Consider the following 17149-nt stretch of genomic DNA (forward strand, 5'->3'; position numbering starts at 1 on the left):
CTGAGCCACTTGTGTGGGTTGTAGACTCCGTCTCATGCTACCACTAGAGTGAAAGCACCGCCAGCATTCAAAAGTGACCAAAACATCAGCCAGGAAGCATAGGAACTGAGAAGTGGTCTGGTGTCACCACCTGCAGAACCACTCCTTTATTGGGGGTGTCTTGCTAATTGCCTATAATTTCCACCTGTTGTCTATCCCATTTGCACAACAGCATGTGAAATTGATTGTCACTCAGTGTTGCTTCCTAAGTGGACAGTTTGATTTCACAGAAGTGTGATTGACTTGGAGTTACATTGTGTTGTTTAAGTGTTCCCTTTATTTTTTTGAGCAGTGTATAATGTCAGCCTGTTTAATAGCGACAATTGGGGTGACAGAAACCCTTTAAAAATGCTATTATTTTCCCTTAAAACCATGTTATAAGGGAAAATAATACAGTAAATACTAAATAGACTTTATTGGGGTCCGGGGTTGCTCATCCCTATCATCTCCTAGCAACCATGCGTGAAAATCGCCCCGCATCCGCACTTGCTTGCGGATGCTTGTGATTTTCACGCATCCTCATTCATTTCTATGGGGCCTGCGTTGTGTGAAAAACGCAGAATATAGAATATTCAGCGATATTTTTCACGCAATGCACAAGTGATGCGTGAAAACCACCGCTCATCTGCACAGCCCCGTTGAAGTGAATGGGTCTGGATTCTGTGCGGGTGCAATGCGTTCACCTCACGTATTGCACCTGCACGGAATTCTCGCCCGTGTGAAAGGGGCCTTAGGCTTTCACATTGTTCTCTAATATTTCTTGTTCTCTCCAACATCCAAGAGTAATTTTTTTTCATTTTCTATTCAAATAGTCATATGAGGGCTTAGTTTTTGCAGGACAAGTTGTCTTTTTTTAATTAAAACATTTAAAGGGGGTTGTCTCACTTCAGCAAATGTCATTTATCATGTAGAAAAGGTTCATACAAACCACTTAGTAATGTATTGTTATTATCTATATTGCCTCCTTTACCCTGGATTAATTTTTCCATCACATTTATATACTGCTCGTTTCCAGGGGTTGCGACCACCGCGGCAGCGCAGATACGAGGAGGTTGGGATGGGACGTGTTGTGCATGAGTGACTGTTTGCCACCAGAGACACCTAAACTATACATTTATTACATAATTTATCCTACACAGTGAATACTGTGAAAAAAATGCCAGACTTAATGTTTTTGCACATCTCCCACCAAAAAAATTGAATTAAAAGCAATCAAAAGATTCTATGTACCCACAAAATGATACCAATGAAACTACAAGTCATCCCTGCAAAATGAATGTCGCATTCATTTTGTCGCAGTCTTTTTCCCATTCCTCTCCAGGGTCAATAAAAGTTAAACAATGATTACCGTATTTTTCGCCCCATAAGGCCTCATGCACACGACCGTTGTGTGCATCCGTGGCCGTCGTTCCGTTTTCCGTAATTTTCTGCAGACCCATTGACTTTCAATGGGTCAGTTGAAAACTCGGAAAATGCACCGTTGTTCATCCGCGGCCGTGATCCGTGTTTCCTGTCCGTCAAAAAAATAAGACCTGTCCTATTTTTTTGACGGACAACGGTTCACGGACCCATTCAAGTCAATGGGTCCGTGAAAGAACACGGATGCACACAAGATTGGCATCCGCGTTGTGATCCGTGGCCGTAGGCTACTTTCACACAGACGGATCGCAGATCCGTCTGCATAAAAGCTTTTTCAGAGCTGATTTTCACTTTGTGAAAACTCATATCCGACAGTATATTCTAACACAGAGGCGTTCCCATAGTGATGGGGACGCTTCAAGTTAGAATATACTAAGAACTGTATACATGACTGCCCCCTGCTGCCTGGCAGCACCCGATCTCTTACAGCGGGCAGTGATCCGCACAATTAACCCCTCAGGTGCAGCACCTGAGGGGTTAATTGTGCGTATCATAGCCCCCTGTAAGGGATCAGGTGCTGCCAGGCAGAAGGGGGCACACCCTCCTCCCTCCCCAGTTTTAAATTGATTGGTGGCCAGTGTGCCCCCCCTCCTCCCCTGTATTACTGTACATTCATTGGTGGCCAGTGCGGCCCCCCCTCCCTCCCCTGTATTACTGTACATTCATTGGTGGCCAGTGCGTCTCCCCCTTCTAATTAAAATCCCCCTCCCCCCCCAACCATCATTGGTGGCAGCGGAGAGTTCCGATCGGAGTCCCAGTTTAATCGCTGGGGCACCGATCGGTAACCATGGCAACCAGGACGCTACTGCATTCCTGGTTGCCATGGTTACTTAGCAATTTTTAGAAGCATTATACTTACCTGGGATGTCTATGACTGCTGTGACCGGCCGGGCGCTCCTCCTACTGCTAAGTGACAGGTCTGTGCTATAAGCAATGCGCCGCACAGACCTTTCACTTACCAGTAGGAGGAGCGCCCGGCCGGTCACAGACAGCAAAGGTAAGTATAATGCTTCTAAAAGTAACCATGGCAACCAGGACTGCAGTAGCATCCTGGTTGCCATGGTTACCGATCGGAGCCCCAGCGATTAAACTGGGACTCCGATCGGAACTCTCCGCTGCCACCGATGATGGGGAAGGGGGGTGGATTTTAATTAGGAGGGGGAGGGAGGGAGGCCGCACTGGCCACCAATGAATGTACAGTAATACAGGGGAGGAGGGGCCCACTGGCCACCAAAGAATGTACAGTAATACAGGGGAGGGAGGGAGGCCGCACTGGCCACCAATGAATGTACAGTAATACAGGGGAGAAGGGGGCCCACTGGCCACCAAAGAATGTACAGTAATACAGGGGAGGGAGGGGGGCCGCACTGGCCACCAATGAATGTACAGTAATACAGGGGAGGGAGGGGGGGCCGCACTGGCCACCAATGAATTTAAAACTGGGGAGGGAGGAGGGTGTGCCCCCTCCTGCCTGGCAGCACCTGATCCCTTACAGGGGGCTATGATACGCACAATTAACCCATCAGGTGCGGCTCCTGAGGGGTTAATTGTGCGGATCACAGCCCCCAGTAAGAGATTGGGTGCTGCCAGGCAGCAGGGGGCAGTCATGTACACAGTTCGTACTATATTCTAACTTGAAGCGTCCCCATCACTATGGGAACGCCTCTGTGTTAGAATATACTGTCGGATATGAGTTTTCACGATCTAACTCAAATCCGATGGTATATTCTAAGATAGAGGCGTTCCCATGGTGATGGGGACGCTTCAAGTTAAAATATACCATTGGATTGGAGAAAACTCCGATCCGATGGTATAATAGGGACTCCTGACTTTACATTGAAAGTCAATGGGGGACGGATCCGTTTGCAATTGCACCATATTGTGTCAACGTCAGATGGATCCGTCCCCATTGACTTGCATTGTAAGTCAGGACGGATCCGTTTGGCTCCGCACGGCCAGGCAGACACCAAAACGACTTTTTCATTCATGTCCGTGGATCCTCCAAAAATCAAGGAAGACCCACGGAAGAAAAAACGGACACGGATCACGGCCCTACGGACGGTCGTGTGCATGAGGCCTTAGACGCACTTTACCCCCCTCCCCCCCCCCCCCCAAAAGTGGGGGAAAAATGCCCCTGCGTCTTATGGGGCGAATGCTGCCATTTTACATCCAGGCGTTTCCAGGCGTAAATTTGCTGGGTCCAGTTTACCATCCCTGACACAGCATAAAAAATGTTTTGTCGCACACGCAGTTAAAAAATTGCAAAAGGAGATCAGATCTTGCAGCTTTTTTTTTTTTTTCTTTCTAAACACCAAAAACTGCTGTATCAATGTTCATTAACCTCTTCCGGACACATGACGTACCAGTACGGCATGTTGTACCGGTACGTCATGTGTATTTCGGAGCAGGCACCTTGGGTCAATTCCCCCCCCCCGGTGTCGGCGATCACCGCAAACCGCAGGTCAATTCAGACCTGCTTTTTGCGGCTTTTACAGGTTGCGGCGGGCGGCGGTGCCATCGGGTCCCCGTGGGGCTGTAGTGGGGACCCGATGGCATGGAAGGCATCGGCGCTGCCTACCTGTGACGATCCTGTGAGATCCAGCCCCCTGGGTCTCACAGGCCGGAAGCTGTATGAGTAATACACACTGTATTACTCATACAGCCAATGCATTCCAATACAGAAGTATTGGAATGCATTGTAAAGGATTAGACCCACAAAAGTTGAAGTCCTAAAGTGGGACAAAAAATAAAGCGAAAAAAAAGTTGAAAAAAATTTAGTTTCCCCCCCAAAAAAATTTAAATTTTCATGTGCAAATAAACCAAAAACATTTTCCCCAAATAAAGTAAAAAAAAAGACATATTAGGTATCGCCGCGTCCGTATCGACCGGCTCTATAAACAGATCACATGACCTAACCCCTCAGATGAACACCGTAAAAAATAAAAACTGTGCTAAATAAACAATTTTTTTGTCACCTTACATCACAAAAAGTACAACAGCAAGCGATCAAAAAGGCGTATGCCCATCAAAATAGTCCCACTCTAACCGTCACCTCATCCCGCAAAAAATGAGCCCCTATCTGAGACAATCGGCCAAAAAATAAAAAAAAACTATGGATCAGAATATGGAGACACTAAAACATAATTTTTTGGGTTTAAAAAAAGCTGTTATTGTGTAAAACTTGCATAAATTTTTAAAAAAAGTATACATATTATGTATCGCCGCGTCCGTATCTACTGGCTCTATAAACAGATCACATGACCTAACCCCTCAGATGAACACCGTAAAAAAAAAAATTGTGCTAAATAAACAAAAAAAAAAAATTGTCACCTTACATCACAAAAAGTGTAATAGCAAGCGATCAAAAAGTCATACGCACCCCAAAATAGTGCCAAACAGTCATCTCCTTCCTCAAAAAAGGAGACCCTAACCAAGATAATCGCCCAAAAACTGAAAAAACTATGGCTCTCAGACTATAGAAACACTAAAACATGATTATTATTTTTTTGTTTAAAAAATGAAATCATTGTGTAAAACTTACATAAATAAAAAAATAAAAAGTATACATATTAGCTATTGGGTATCGCCGTGTCAGTGACAACCTGGTCTATAAAAATACCACTTGATCTAACCTGTCAGATGAATGTTGTAAATAACAAAAAATAAAAAAAACTGGGCCAAAACAGCTATTTCTTGTTACCTTGCCTCACAAAAAGTGTAATATATAGCAACCAAAAATCATATGTACCCTAAAATAGTACCAACAAAACTGCCACCCTATCCCATAGTTTCTAAAATGGAGTCACTTTTTTGGAGTTTTTACTCTAGGGGTGCATCAGGGGGGCTTCAAATGGGACATGGTGTCAAAAAACCTGTCCAGTAAAATCTGCCTTCCAAAAACCGTATGGCATTCCTTTCCTTCTGCGCCCTGCCGTGTGCCCGTACAGCGGTTTACAACCACATATGGGGTGTTTCTGTAAACTACAGAATCAGAGCCATAAATATTGAGTTTTGTTTGACTGTTAACCCTTGCTTTGTAACTGGAAAAAAATTATTAAAATGGAAAATCTGCCAAAAAAGTGAAATTTTGAAATTGTATCTCTATTTCCATTAATTCTTGTGGAACACCTAAAGGGTTAACAAAGTTTGTAAAATCAGTTTTGAATACCTTGAGGGGTGTAGTTTCTAGAATGGGGTCATTTTTGGGTGGTTTCTATTATGTAAGCCTCGCAAAAAGTGACTTCAGACCTGAACTGGTCCTTGAAAAGTGGGTTTTTATAAATTTCTGAAAAATTTCAAGATTTGCTTCTAAACTTCTAAGCCTTGTAGCATCCCCAAAAAATAAAATGTCATTCCTAAAATGATCCAAACATGAAGTAGACATATGGGGAATGTAAAGTAATAACTATTTTTGGAGGTATTACTATGTATTATAGAAGTAGAGAAATTGAAACTTGGAAATTTGCTAATTTTTTTTCAACATTTTTGGCAAATTTGGTATATTTTTTTTTATAAATAGAAAATGATTTTTTTTTTTTTACTCTATTTTACCAGTGTCATGAAGTACAATATGTGACGAAAAAACTATCTCAGAATGGTCTGGATTTAAAGTTATCACCACATAAAGTGACACTGGTCAGATTAGCAAAAAATGGCCTGGTCCTTAAGGTGAAAATGAGCCCGGTCCTTAAGGAGTTAGGCTCCATTCACACGTCCGCAAAATGGGTCCGCATCCTTTCCGCAATTTTGTGGAATGGGTGCGGACCCATTCATTCTCTATGGGGACGGAATGGATGCGGACAGCACACAGTGTGCTGTCTGCAGCCGCAATTGCGGAGCGCGCCCCCGATTTTGGGTACGCAGCTCCGCAAAAAGATAGAGCATGTCCTATTCTTGTCCGCAGCTTGCGGACAAGAATAGGCATTTCAATGGGGGTGACGGGCTGGTGCGTTGCGGACCCGCAATTTGCGGGTCCGCAACACATCACGGACGTGTGAATAGAGCCTTAGAGGTTGTCTCACTTCAGTAAGTAGCATTTATCATGTTGAGAAAGTTAATACAAGGCACTTACTAATGCATTGTTATCATCCATATTACTTCATTTGCTGGCTATATTCATTTTTCCATCACATTATACACCGCTCGTTTCCATGGTTACTGACCACCCTGCAACCTATCAGTTGTGGTCGTGTTTACACAATTTAGGAAACAGCACTGGCCTATGTGCACTCCCATGGTCTCAACCACCATAGAGGCTGACGCTTTTTCCTATAGTGTGCAAGCACGACCATCATTGATGGATTTCAGGGTGGTCTGTAACCATGGAAACGAGCAGTGTGATGGAAAAATGAATCCGGCTAGTAAAGGAAACAGTATGGATAATAATAATATATTAGGAAGTTGTTTCCTCTACATGATGATAAATGCAACTTACTGAAGTGACAAAACCCCTTTAATGACCCCCAATATTTTCAATGTATTTATACCCAAAAAGGACCATGAATACGCTGATAAATCTGCCCTAATGTTGTTAAATGTGCAGTGATATGATCAGTGAGTAGGGATGAGTGAACTTGTGTTTTTAAGTTCGGCGTACAAGGTTCGGGTTATCTAAGAATTCCGTTATGGATTCCGCTACCACGGAAGAAGAGCCCATTGACAGCGCTGGTCACTGAGCAGGAAGGAAGGAAAGAGACTCATATATTAATATGAGGGAGCAGTGAGGACAGATGCCCTCCAGCTTCCAGCCTGTCTCCCTTTCTTCCTAAAACGAAAAAGCGGGTGGACAGCACTCCTTAGTGATAATGCTGCGGGTGCTCGTCTCCAGGAGGGGTGGTAAAAATCCCCCCAAAATAAGCAACTTATAGACGTCTAGAAAAATAAAAAAATGGAGACGGCACATCCAAAAGGTGGAATTTTATTCCAGATGCAACGTTTCGGCTGTGATAGCATGCTTGAAAAAGGCTATCGCAGCCGAAACGTTGCATCTGGAATAAAATTCCACCTTTTGGATGTGCCGTCTCCATTTATTTATTTTTCTAGACATCTATAAGTCCCTTTCTTCCTAGTCAGTGCAACACTGCTCTGTTAGGCCTCATGCACACAAACCTATTTTCTTTCCATGTCTATTCCGTGTTTTTTTTTTTTTGTGGACCGTATGCGGAATAATTCATTTCAATGGGTCCGCAAAAAAAACAAACAGAAGTTAATCCGTGTGCATTCCGTTTCTATATGTCTGTTCCGCAAAAAAATAGAACATGTCCTATTATTGTCCAGATCACAGACATACTGTTCTATTAGGGGCCAAATGTTCCGTTCCGCAAAATACAGACTTCACCTTGACGTCACCCATATTTTTTGCCGATCCCTTTTAGCGGACCACAAAATACATAGTCTTGTGCATGAGCCCTTAGGAAGATGGATGTCCCTTAGGGATCATGCACACGGCCTTTGCCCAGCCGTGGCCGTATTGCAGCCCACATACAGTGAGTCCGCAATACACGGGCACTGGCCGTGTGCACCCCGCATCACGGATGCGGACCCATTCATTTAAACGGAGGCACGGATCGGAAGCTCACGGAAGCACTACAGAGTTTTGTCCGTGCCTCCACTCTGCAAAAAAGCAGTGCATGCACTATTTTTTTGCTGTGCGGTCCATCGGATGCGGATCACGGACCCCATTCAAGTGAATGTGTTTGCGATCCGCATGCAGCGGCCCCACGGTCGGTGCCCGTGCATTGTGGACCCCAGTTAGCGGTCCGCAGCACGGGCCTGGCCAGCACACGGTCCTGTGCATGAGCCCTTAGCAGACGCTCTGAAAAAGGTTGCTGCGAAAGGACATTTCAGCTCTAGTTTTCTCCTATAAATAAAGGTTTTCCCTAATAAAGTATATTAGAATAATGTTCCCTATCTCTGTCTCTACACATTAGCAAAAAAAAATAAAAAATTTAGTAGACAAAAAGCTGTTTGGAAAAGGTTAAAGATTACATCTGAAAAAGTGCGTAAAAAAATACTCCACCCACAGAGTGTCGTAGTTTTAAAGGAGTTCTGCAGTTTTTTTAAACTGTTGATCTATCCTCTGGATAGATCATCAGCATCTGATTGACGGGTGTCTGACACCCGGGACCCCCGCCGATCAGCTGTTTGAGAAGGCAGTGGCGCTCCAGGAGCGCAGCGGCCTTCTCGCTGTTTACCGCAGGCCCAGTGACGTCACGACTAGTATTAATGGCCTGGGTGGGGCTAAGCTCTGTTCACTTGAATGGAGCTTAGCCACGCCCAGGCCATTGATACTAGTAGTGATGTCACTGGGCCAGCGGTAAACAGTGAGAAGGCCGCGGCGCTACTGGAGCGCCGCTGCCTTCTCAAACAGCTGATCGGCAGGGTTCCCGGGTGTCAGACCCCCACCGCTCAGATGCTGATGATCTATCCAGAGGATAGATCATCAGTTTAAAAAAACTGGAGAACCCCTTTAAGCCACTTTGTATGCTAAAAATGGACAAATGTTAAGTGTCCTCAAAAAAGGCACCTAAAGAATTTGACGTAAAATCATTAAGTGGCACAAGTGTCCCAAAACACAACAAAACAGGCGCAACAATGTAAATAAATTGTGCAGACACGAAAAAACAGGGGTATCAAGGATCGAATACAGCAAAAAAGTGCCGTAGACACTTCAGTAAACGTGCCCCAAAGGGTTAACAAACAGACTTTTTCAGAAGACTTCTGCTCATGATAAGGTGATGCACCTGTGAAATATCAGGGTGGTAGATGTAGCCTTGAGATGCTTCACCCCCCAGAATAACTGACCTTGGCTTTCAGCTCTTATGGTTTATTGAGGCGGCCGCAGTGGGAATGTTCTGCTTGTGTTTCATGTTTTACTTGGAAAAATTGCTGATCAGATATAATGAAAATATTAAAGGGGTTATTCAAGTTATTTTTTTGTTCCTTCTATGTTCCTAACTAGGCAAATGTAACAGCTTTCCAATTCACTCACTTTATCTCCGGTGGCTGGTTTCTCCGATTTCACTGAGAGTCACATGACCTGTGATGTCAGCTTCTCTCCCTGCTCTGATAAAGGTCGTTTAGAAGCCTGTAAAGAGACGTCACTGTGCTGGCCACGCCCCCCCCCCCCCCCCCCCTTCTGGCCGGGCTGTCTGCTCTCTCCTAGGATTCTTAACCCCTTCAGCTGAACAGACTGGGTAGCTGCAGGCAGGGCCGTTTCTTGGGGCGGGCTGGGCAGCCGTCCGGGGCGCTGTCTGAAGGGGGGCGCCGGCAAGGCACAGCAGGAGATGAGCGCTGCTACCGGCATTTACGAATCCAAGGGATTCGAACCCATGACCTTCAGTATCAGAGACAAAGCATAGATAAAAAAAATTCCCTCACGTAATTTTCTTTCTGTTGCTCTGCTATTAAGAGTCGCTCTTCTTCCAGTTTTGAAACTTTCTCTATCCAGACCTCATAATTACTTTCTGTAGGATTTTTTTTATATAATTATCCTCATGCTTTTCCACCTCTTGTTGCAATTTGATTATTTTTTCCCTTATCCCTTTCTTGTATATTGCAGTGTACTTTATAAACATCCCTCTCATATAGGCCTTCGCAGCCTCCCAAACTATATATTAACTGATGCTGAATCAACTCAAACAACTCCCCTATCTCTTTTAAAATCTTATCGTTTATCCACCCTATATTTATGTACATCCTCGTTAAGTTTTTTTTGTGTTTTTATATTTATAATAATTGGGTTATGGTCCGAGATCCCACGATGACTGTATTTAACCCCTTCAATTTCCAATACACCTGTATTATTTGTGAAAACTAAATCAATCCGTGATAAACTCCTATGTGTCTTTGAAAAGCATGAGTATTTTTTTAATTTAGGATGTAATACCCTCCAAATATCTATCAAACCCATTTCTTCCATGATATTTTTTAATTTAGAACCCGTGCAGACATTTTGAACCTTACCAACCCTACATCTATCTATTTTACTATCCATAATATTATTAAAGTCCCCCATAATAACTAGAAGTGTTTTTTCTCCTACCTTGAGCACAAAATCATACATTTTTAAAAGGACTTCAATTTTGAAAGGTGGTGGTATATATACATTAGCTATTATCCACGGTCTTCCTTCCAGCAAACAATCAATCGGAACATATCGGCCCTCCTGATCTTTAACTATTTCCCTTATTTTAATATCAATATCACAATGTATCGAGATACTCACACCTCTTGCATATGATGAATAAACTGAGTGAAAAGAGTACTGTATCCATGGTCTAGACCAGGCATGCTCAACCTGCGGCCCTCCAGCTGTTGCAAAACTACAACTCCCATCATTCCCTGACAGCCTACAGCTATATCCTACAGAAGGGCATGGTGGGAGTTGTAGTTTTACAACAGCTGAAGGGCCGTAGGTTGAGCATGCCTGGTCTTGACCATGGATACAGTACTCTTTTCAGTCGTGGCCAAACGTTTTGAGAATGACACAAATATTAGTTTTCACAAAGTTTGCTGCTAAACTGCTTTTAGATCTTTTTTTCAGTTGTTTCTGTGATGTGGTGAAATATAATTACACGCACTTCATACGTTTCAAAGGCTTTTATCGACAATTACATGACATTTATGCAAAGAGTCAGTATTTGCAGTGTTGGCCCTTCTTTTTCAGGACCTCTGCAATTCGACTGGGCATGCTCTCAATCAACTTTTGGGCCAATTCCTGACTCATAGCAACCCATTCTTTCATAATCACTTTTTGGAGTTTGTCAGAATTAGTGGGTTTTTGTTTGTCCACCCGCCTCTTGAGGATTGACCACAAGTTCTCAATGGGATTAAGATCTGGGGAGTTTCCAGGCCATGGACCCAAAATGTCAACGTTTTGGTCCCCAAGCCACTTAGTTATCACTTTTGCCTTATGGCACGGTGCTCCATCGTGCTGGAAAATGCATTGTTCTTCACCAAACTGTTGTTGGATTGTTGGAAGAAGTTGCTGTTGGAGGGTGTTTTGGTACCATTCTTTATTCATGGCTGTGTTTTTGGGCAAAATTGTGAGTGAGCCCACTCCCTTGCATGAGAAGCAACCCCACACATGAATGGTCTCAGGATGCTTTACTGTTGGCATGACACAGGACTGATGGTAGCGCTCACCTTTTTCTTCTCAGGACAAGCCTTTTTCCAGATGCCCCAAACAATCGGAAAGTGGCTTCATCGGAGAATATGACTTTGCCCCAGTCCTCAGCAGTCCATTCACCATACTTTCTGCAGAAGATCAATCTGTCCCTGATGTTTTTTTTGGAGAGAAGTGGCTTCTTTGCTGCCCTTCTTGACACCAGGCCATCTTCCAAAAGTCTTCACCTTACTGTGCGTGCAAATGCGCTCACACCTGCCTGCTGCCATTCCTGAGCAAGCTCTGCACTGGTGGCACTCCGATCCCGCAGCTGAATCCTCTTTAGGAGACGATCCTGGCGCTTGCTGGACTTTCTTGGACGCCCTGAAGCCTTCTTAACAAGAATTGAACCTCTTTCCTTGAAGTTCTTGATGATCCTATAAATTGTTGATTGAGGTACAATCTTAGTAGCCACAATATCCTTGCCTGTGAAGCCATTTTTATGCAACACAATGATGGCTGCACGCGTTTCTTTGCAGGTCACCATGGTTAACAATGGAAGAACAATGATTTCAAGCATCACCCTCCTTTTAACACGTCAAGTCTGCCATTTTAACCCAATCAGCCTGACATAATGATCTCCAGCCTTGTGCTCGTCAACATTCTCACCTGAGTTAACAAGACGATTACTGAAATGATCTCAGCAGGTGCTTTAATGACAGCAATGAAATGCAGTGGAAAGGTTTTTTTGGGATTTAAGTTAATTTTCATGGCAAAGAAGGACTATGCAATTCATCTGATCACTCTTCATAACATTCTGGAGTATATGCAAATTGCTATTATAAAAACTTAAGCAGCAACTTTTCCAATATCCAATATTTTATGTAATTCTCAAAACTTTTGGCCACGACTGTATATAGTTGTCCACCCATTCTTCTGACGTAGCTAGATTCTCCGAGGAGGGGAGGAGAAAAGGCAGGGAATAAAAAAGCTGCAGCACCCCTGGGGGGGGGGTCTAGGGTCATGCAGCTGTGCTGTGGACCCCAGACACCCGATTTTAGGGTGATGCAACAAAAACTGGCTTTTTTTTTTCACTAACTTTCCCTGAATATCCCTGCCTAACCTAACCTTTCCCTAAATACCTTGGTGATGGGGGTGCTCGGGCACAGATGGGGGTGCTGGCTCATGATCCCTGCAGCTCTGGAGATCAATCACTCCCTCCTCGGCTCCCGGACACAAAAGGAGGAGGAGAGGAGCGCTGCAGTAATTTGAATGGCCCAACCGACCAATGAGAGCCGATCCTGAGAGTTGATGTCACCATCACCTCTCAGGATCGCAGGATGATGATTGGTGGTGTATTATCACACCACCGATCACCATCCTGTTCCGGGTTATCGGATCCCCAGAGACCCGAATAACTCTGAAACGCAGCAAACCGCAGGTCTGAATTGACCTGCGGTTTTCTGCGAACGCCGACACGGGGAGGGGAGGGTCCAAGATTTGAGCAGGCACCCAGTTCCGATCACCGGGCGGTGGTGATCGGAACTATACATGACGTACCGGTACGTCATGTGTCCTTAAGTACCGGGACATCATGCCGTACTGGTACGTCATCTGTCCAGAACAGGTTACGCAAATCCTGGAATTCCGTCTGGCCCCATTCACTACAATGGGGACCGTCGGAGATTCAGCCACAACCTGCAAAATATGCCGAGAAGTGGCCGGACAAGCAGAGTGCTCGGCATGTTCTCCAGTTTGCAGCTGGATCTCCACTGTTCCCCATTATAGTAAATGAGGCCAGGTGGCATTATGGCAGTGATGGATCTGGCAGGCTGTTCCCAGCCGGAAGAACCTGCAAGATCTGCTTAGGCTTCATTCACATCACCGTTCAGCCTTTCTGTTCTACTGTTCTGTTATAGTAGCAGGAGGACGGATTTGGCACATAACTGAGCCAAACTGAACCTAAGGACCCCATAGACGATGAGGTCTGTTAGGTTTCCGTTCAGAAGATGATTTGGGAGCGGAGACAAAAGCTGTGCATTAAGGACTTTTGTCTTCACTTCAAAAATCTTCCTCTGAGCGGAAACCTAACAGACCCCATTATAGTCTATGGAGTCCTTAGGTTCCGTTCTGCTCAGTTAAGTGCCAAATCCATCCTTTCCGTTTTGGAAAGGCTGAATGGTGATGTGAACGAAGCCTTAATGCAGATGTGAAACAAGCCTAACATAGCAGGCACCCGCATATCGCAGCTAATGACCCACCCAGTCACTGCATCATAATAGTACAATGCTGAGTGTTAGGGCTCATGCACGCAACTGTTGTTTTGCGGTCCGTTTTTCACAGAGTTGTTGCTTCGTATCTGAGGGTTGTTGTTTTTTCTCTGATTCAAGTCCTCTTCCGTTATTCCACAAAAGAATATCCGTATGGTTTCCGTATGCGATCCATTTTTTGGGATCGGAAACAGTAACTTATTAATCACCAAACACATGAGCAATATGGGTTGGGCGTAGCATTTCTACAGTATGGATCCGGAAAATACGGATGACATACGGATGTGTTCCATGTGTGTTCCGTATTTTTTGCGGACCCATTGACTTGAATGGGGCCTCGGACCGTGATTTGAGGATAACAATAGGACATGCACTACTTTTTTGCGGAACGGAAACGGAATGCACACGGAGTACCGTAATAGAAAAGGATTGGAAGCGGAATGAAAATACGTTCGTGTGCATGAGCCCTTATGAGCCCTTAACCACCTTTCCAGCGTGATGGACTGTTATGGCACAGCATGGAAAGGGATTAGGAACCTGGATAGCCCTTAGTAGCTACACAGAGGAAGAGTTCTAACCACTCTTTTTTTATATTGTAGGAGGATTTTGTTGCGTCCTGCAGAAGAGTTCTGATAACTGGAGCAACTGGTCTCCTGGGCCGAGCTGTTTACAAAGAGTTCAAGGACGAAAACTGGCATGTACTGGGCTGCGGTTATAGCCGGGCTCGACCTCAGATTGAGTCGCTTAATCTGCTGGACACATCTGCAGTGAAGGAACTGGTCGAAGAGTTTAAGGTAAACTATTAAGTGTCATAAACTTCTTTTCACTCTAAAGGTTATTTTCATCTAGTACTTAAAGAGGACCTTTCACCAGAGGAAAGCCTCTAAACTCCCTATACAGGAGTGTAGAGCGGCGCCCAGGGATCCCGCTGCACTTACTGTTATCCCCGGGCGCCGCTCCGTTCGCCCGGTATAGCCTCCGGTATGTAAGAAGTTAGGCTCCACCCACTTGATCCTGCCGGCGTCGTCTTCTCCTATGCTGTACCGCTGGCCAATCGCAGTGCTCAGCTTATAGCCTGGCTATGAGCTGAGCGCTGCCATTGGCCAGCGCTACAGCATAGGAGAAGAAGACGCTGGCAGGATCAAGTGGGTGGAGCCTAACTTCTTACATACCGGAGGCTATACTGGGCGAACGGAGCGGCGCCCGGGGATAACAGTAAGTGCAGCGGGATCCCTGGGCGCCGCTCTACCCTCCTGTATAGTTAGTTTAGAGGCTTTCCTCTGGTGAAAGGTCCTCTTTAAGCTCCTATCCCTCCTTCAATTTTTTTTCAAATTTACTTCATTTGCATTTGTCTCTTATCCCCATGCTTGAATCCTTGTCATGTGTCTGCTGTCCCATCTTGCCTTAAGGCAGTGAAATGGTCCTGATATCAGCAGATCATGTGACCAGAGGTCACGCTACATTTCTTTTCTGGAGGAGTAAAAATACTCCTCCTAGCATTTTTCAGAAGTATATAGTAGTAGTAGTAAATGGGTAATACGGGATTTCTGCGGGGAAACCATTACTAGTCTACTTTGGAACTGTCTTCAATGTATAAATAGCAAACTTTTCTAAAGGGGTTTTCCTGGATTTTAATATTGATGACCTCTCCTCTGCCGATCAGCTGGCAGCTCCGTGTGAGCGCAGCCTTACCTTAATTGTTTACCTGCTCGCCGTCAATATCACAGCGGTGAGTAGGTGTAATTACAAGAAGCCATTCCATTCAATACTATGGGACGGCTCCTTCTATACACTTGAATAGGAACGAGCCGTCCCATTAAAAATAATGGGATCACTTCTAGTTACACCTACTCCCCCCTGCGATGTCGACGATGAGCAGGTAAACCACAAAAGTAAGGCTGTGCTCGTATGGAGGTGGGGGTGGCGGGTGTCAGACCTCCGCCGATCTGATATTGATGACCTATCCTGAGGATAGGTGATCAATACTAAAATCCTGTAAAACCCCTTTAAATTTGGTGGAACTCAGATTACCTTATTCTATAGCCCAGTTGCTGTATTTTCAGTAACAATAAAAACTGCAACTTCACTGCACCTTCTGAATATACCTAGCCCTAGGAGATGTGTGCAGACATCTGCATCTTTTGTAACAAACGGGCTCTCTCAAAACTTAATAAAGATTTTGGGTGGCAGTGGCTAGGGCTAAGAAGCTCCAGGGTGGCACTGGCTAGGGCTAAGAAGCTCCAGGGTGGCATTGGCTAGGGCTAAGAAGCTCCAGGGTGGCACTGGCTAGGGCTAAGAAGCTCCAGGGTGGCACTGGCTAGGGCTAAGAAGCTCCAGGGTGGCACTGGCTAGGGCTAAGAAGCTCCAGGGTGGCACTGGCTAGGGCTAAGAAGCTCCAGGGTGGCACTGGCTGGGGTTAAGAAGCCCCTGAGTGAAAGAGGTTGAATGGATTAAAACTTTTTCTTTTCTTTTGTTGATCCAAGGCTCCATTCCAGAGTGATACTTTTTCCTAATATGCAACTTAGGCCTTTGGGGCAACATGGACTTCACCATTGCTCTTGTTGCACTCTGGCTGCACTCATTTCCGAGGGCAGCCCCTGCCTGGCTGGTTTGATTCAAGGGCGGTGGCAAAGCAGTGAGGGTAGGGCCCTCCTGCATGTAGTTAGCAGTCAGTGCCTGGTGCTGCTTGAGTGCGCAGACGCAGCCGGCCTGGTTAGGGGACGGGTAGGACATGAATATGTTGATATGCTCATTGTGGGTTGTAACCAGGCTAGGATTAACTCAGTTTCTAGCTCTTAAACTTTCTTAAAATCCCAGACAGACCCTTTAAGGGAATAGAATTAATAGAGGCCTGGTTTAAATTGAGAAATAGTTCTAGAAAAGCAACCCCCATCATGCACACTTACTTGGCTATTCTAGTAACTCCTGTAGAAGTGAAAGTAGGATTCTGAGAGTTGTAGTTTTAGAACAGCTGACGTGCCGGTGGTTGCTGGACCCTGTTCTAAAAAAACAAGCTTGTTGGAAAATATGAACATGGCTGTAATACACCTGACTCCATAGCTCTATACTATGTGCGTAAAATGTATATTTTTCCTGTAATTAAATAATTGTTTGTTTCTTCCAGCCACATGTGATTGTACATTGTGCTGCTGAAAGGAAACCAGATATTGTGGAGAATCAGCCAGATTTAGCTGCCTTGATAAATGTGGGGGCGTCTGAAAATCTAGCTAAAGTTGCAGGTAATTGGTTGGCCTACTCCTAACACATTGTAAATAAATGTATTTTACCTATATTCTGGTAAAAGCCATATTCAATG

The 17149-nt window shown here is 44.8% G+C and overlaps 1 protein-coding gene across 3 annotated transcripts in view; it reads left to right on the forward strand.

The window, feature by feature from the left end:
* Positions 1-17149, forward strand: part of MAT2B (methionine adenosyltransferase 2B) — a 115558-nt gene that overhangs the window by 85944 nt on the left and 12465 nt on the right. For all 3 annotated transcript variants that reach the window (XM_040404896.1, XM_040404882.1, XM_040404888.1), the window contains exons 2-3: positions 14433-14627; positions 16958-17072. In XM_040404896.1, the coding sequence (XP_040260830.1) occupies positions 14433-14627; positions 16958-17072 (310 nt within the window). The remainder of the gene's footprint in view (positions 1-14432; positions 14628-16957; positions 17073-17149) is intronic.

This window comes from Bufo bufo, chromosome 1 (genome assembly GCF_905171765.1).
Source record: "Bufo bufo chromosome 1, aBufBuf1.1, whole genome shotgun sequence".
Taxonomy (NCBI): domain Eukaryota; kingdom Metazoa; phylum Chordata; class Amphibia; order Anura; family Bufonidae; genus Bufo; species Bufo bufo.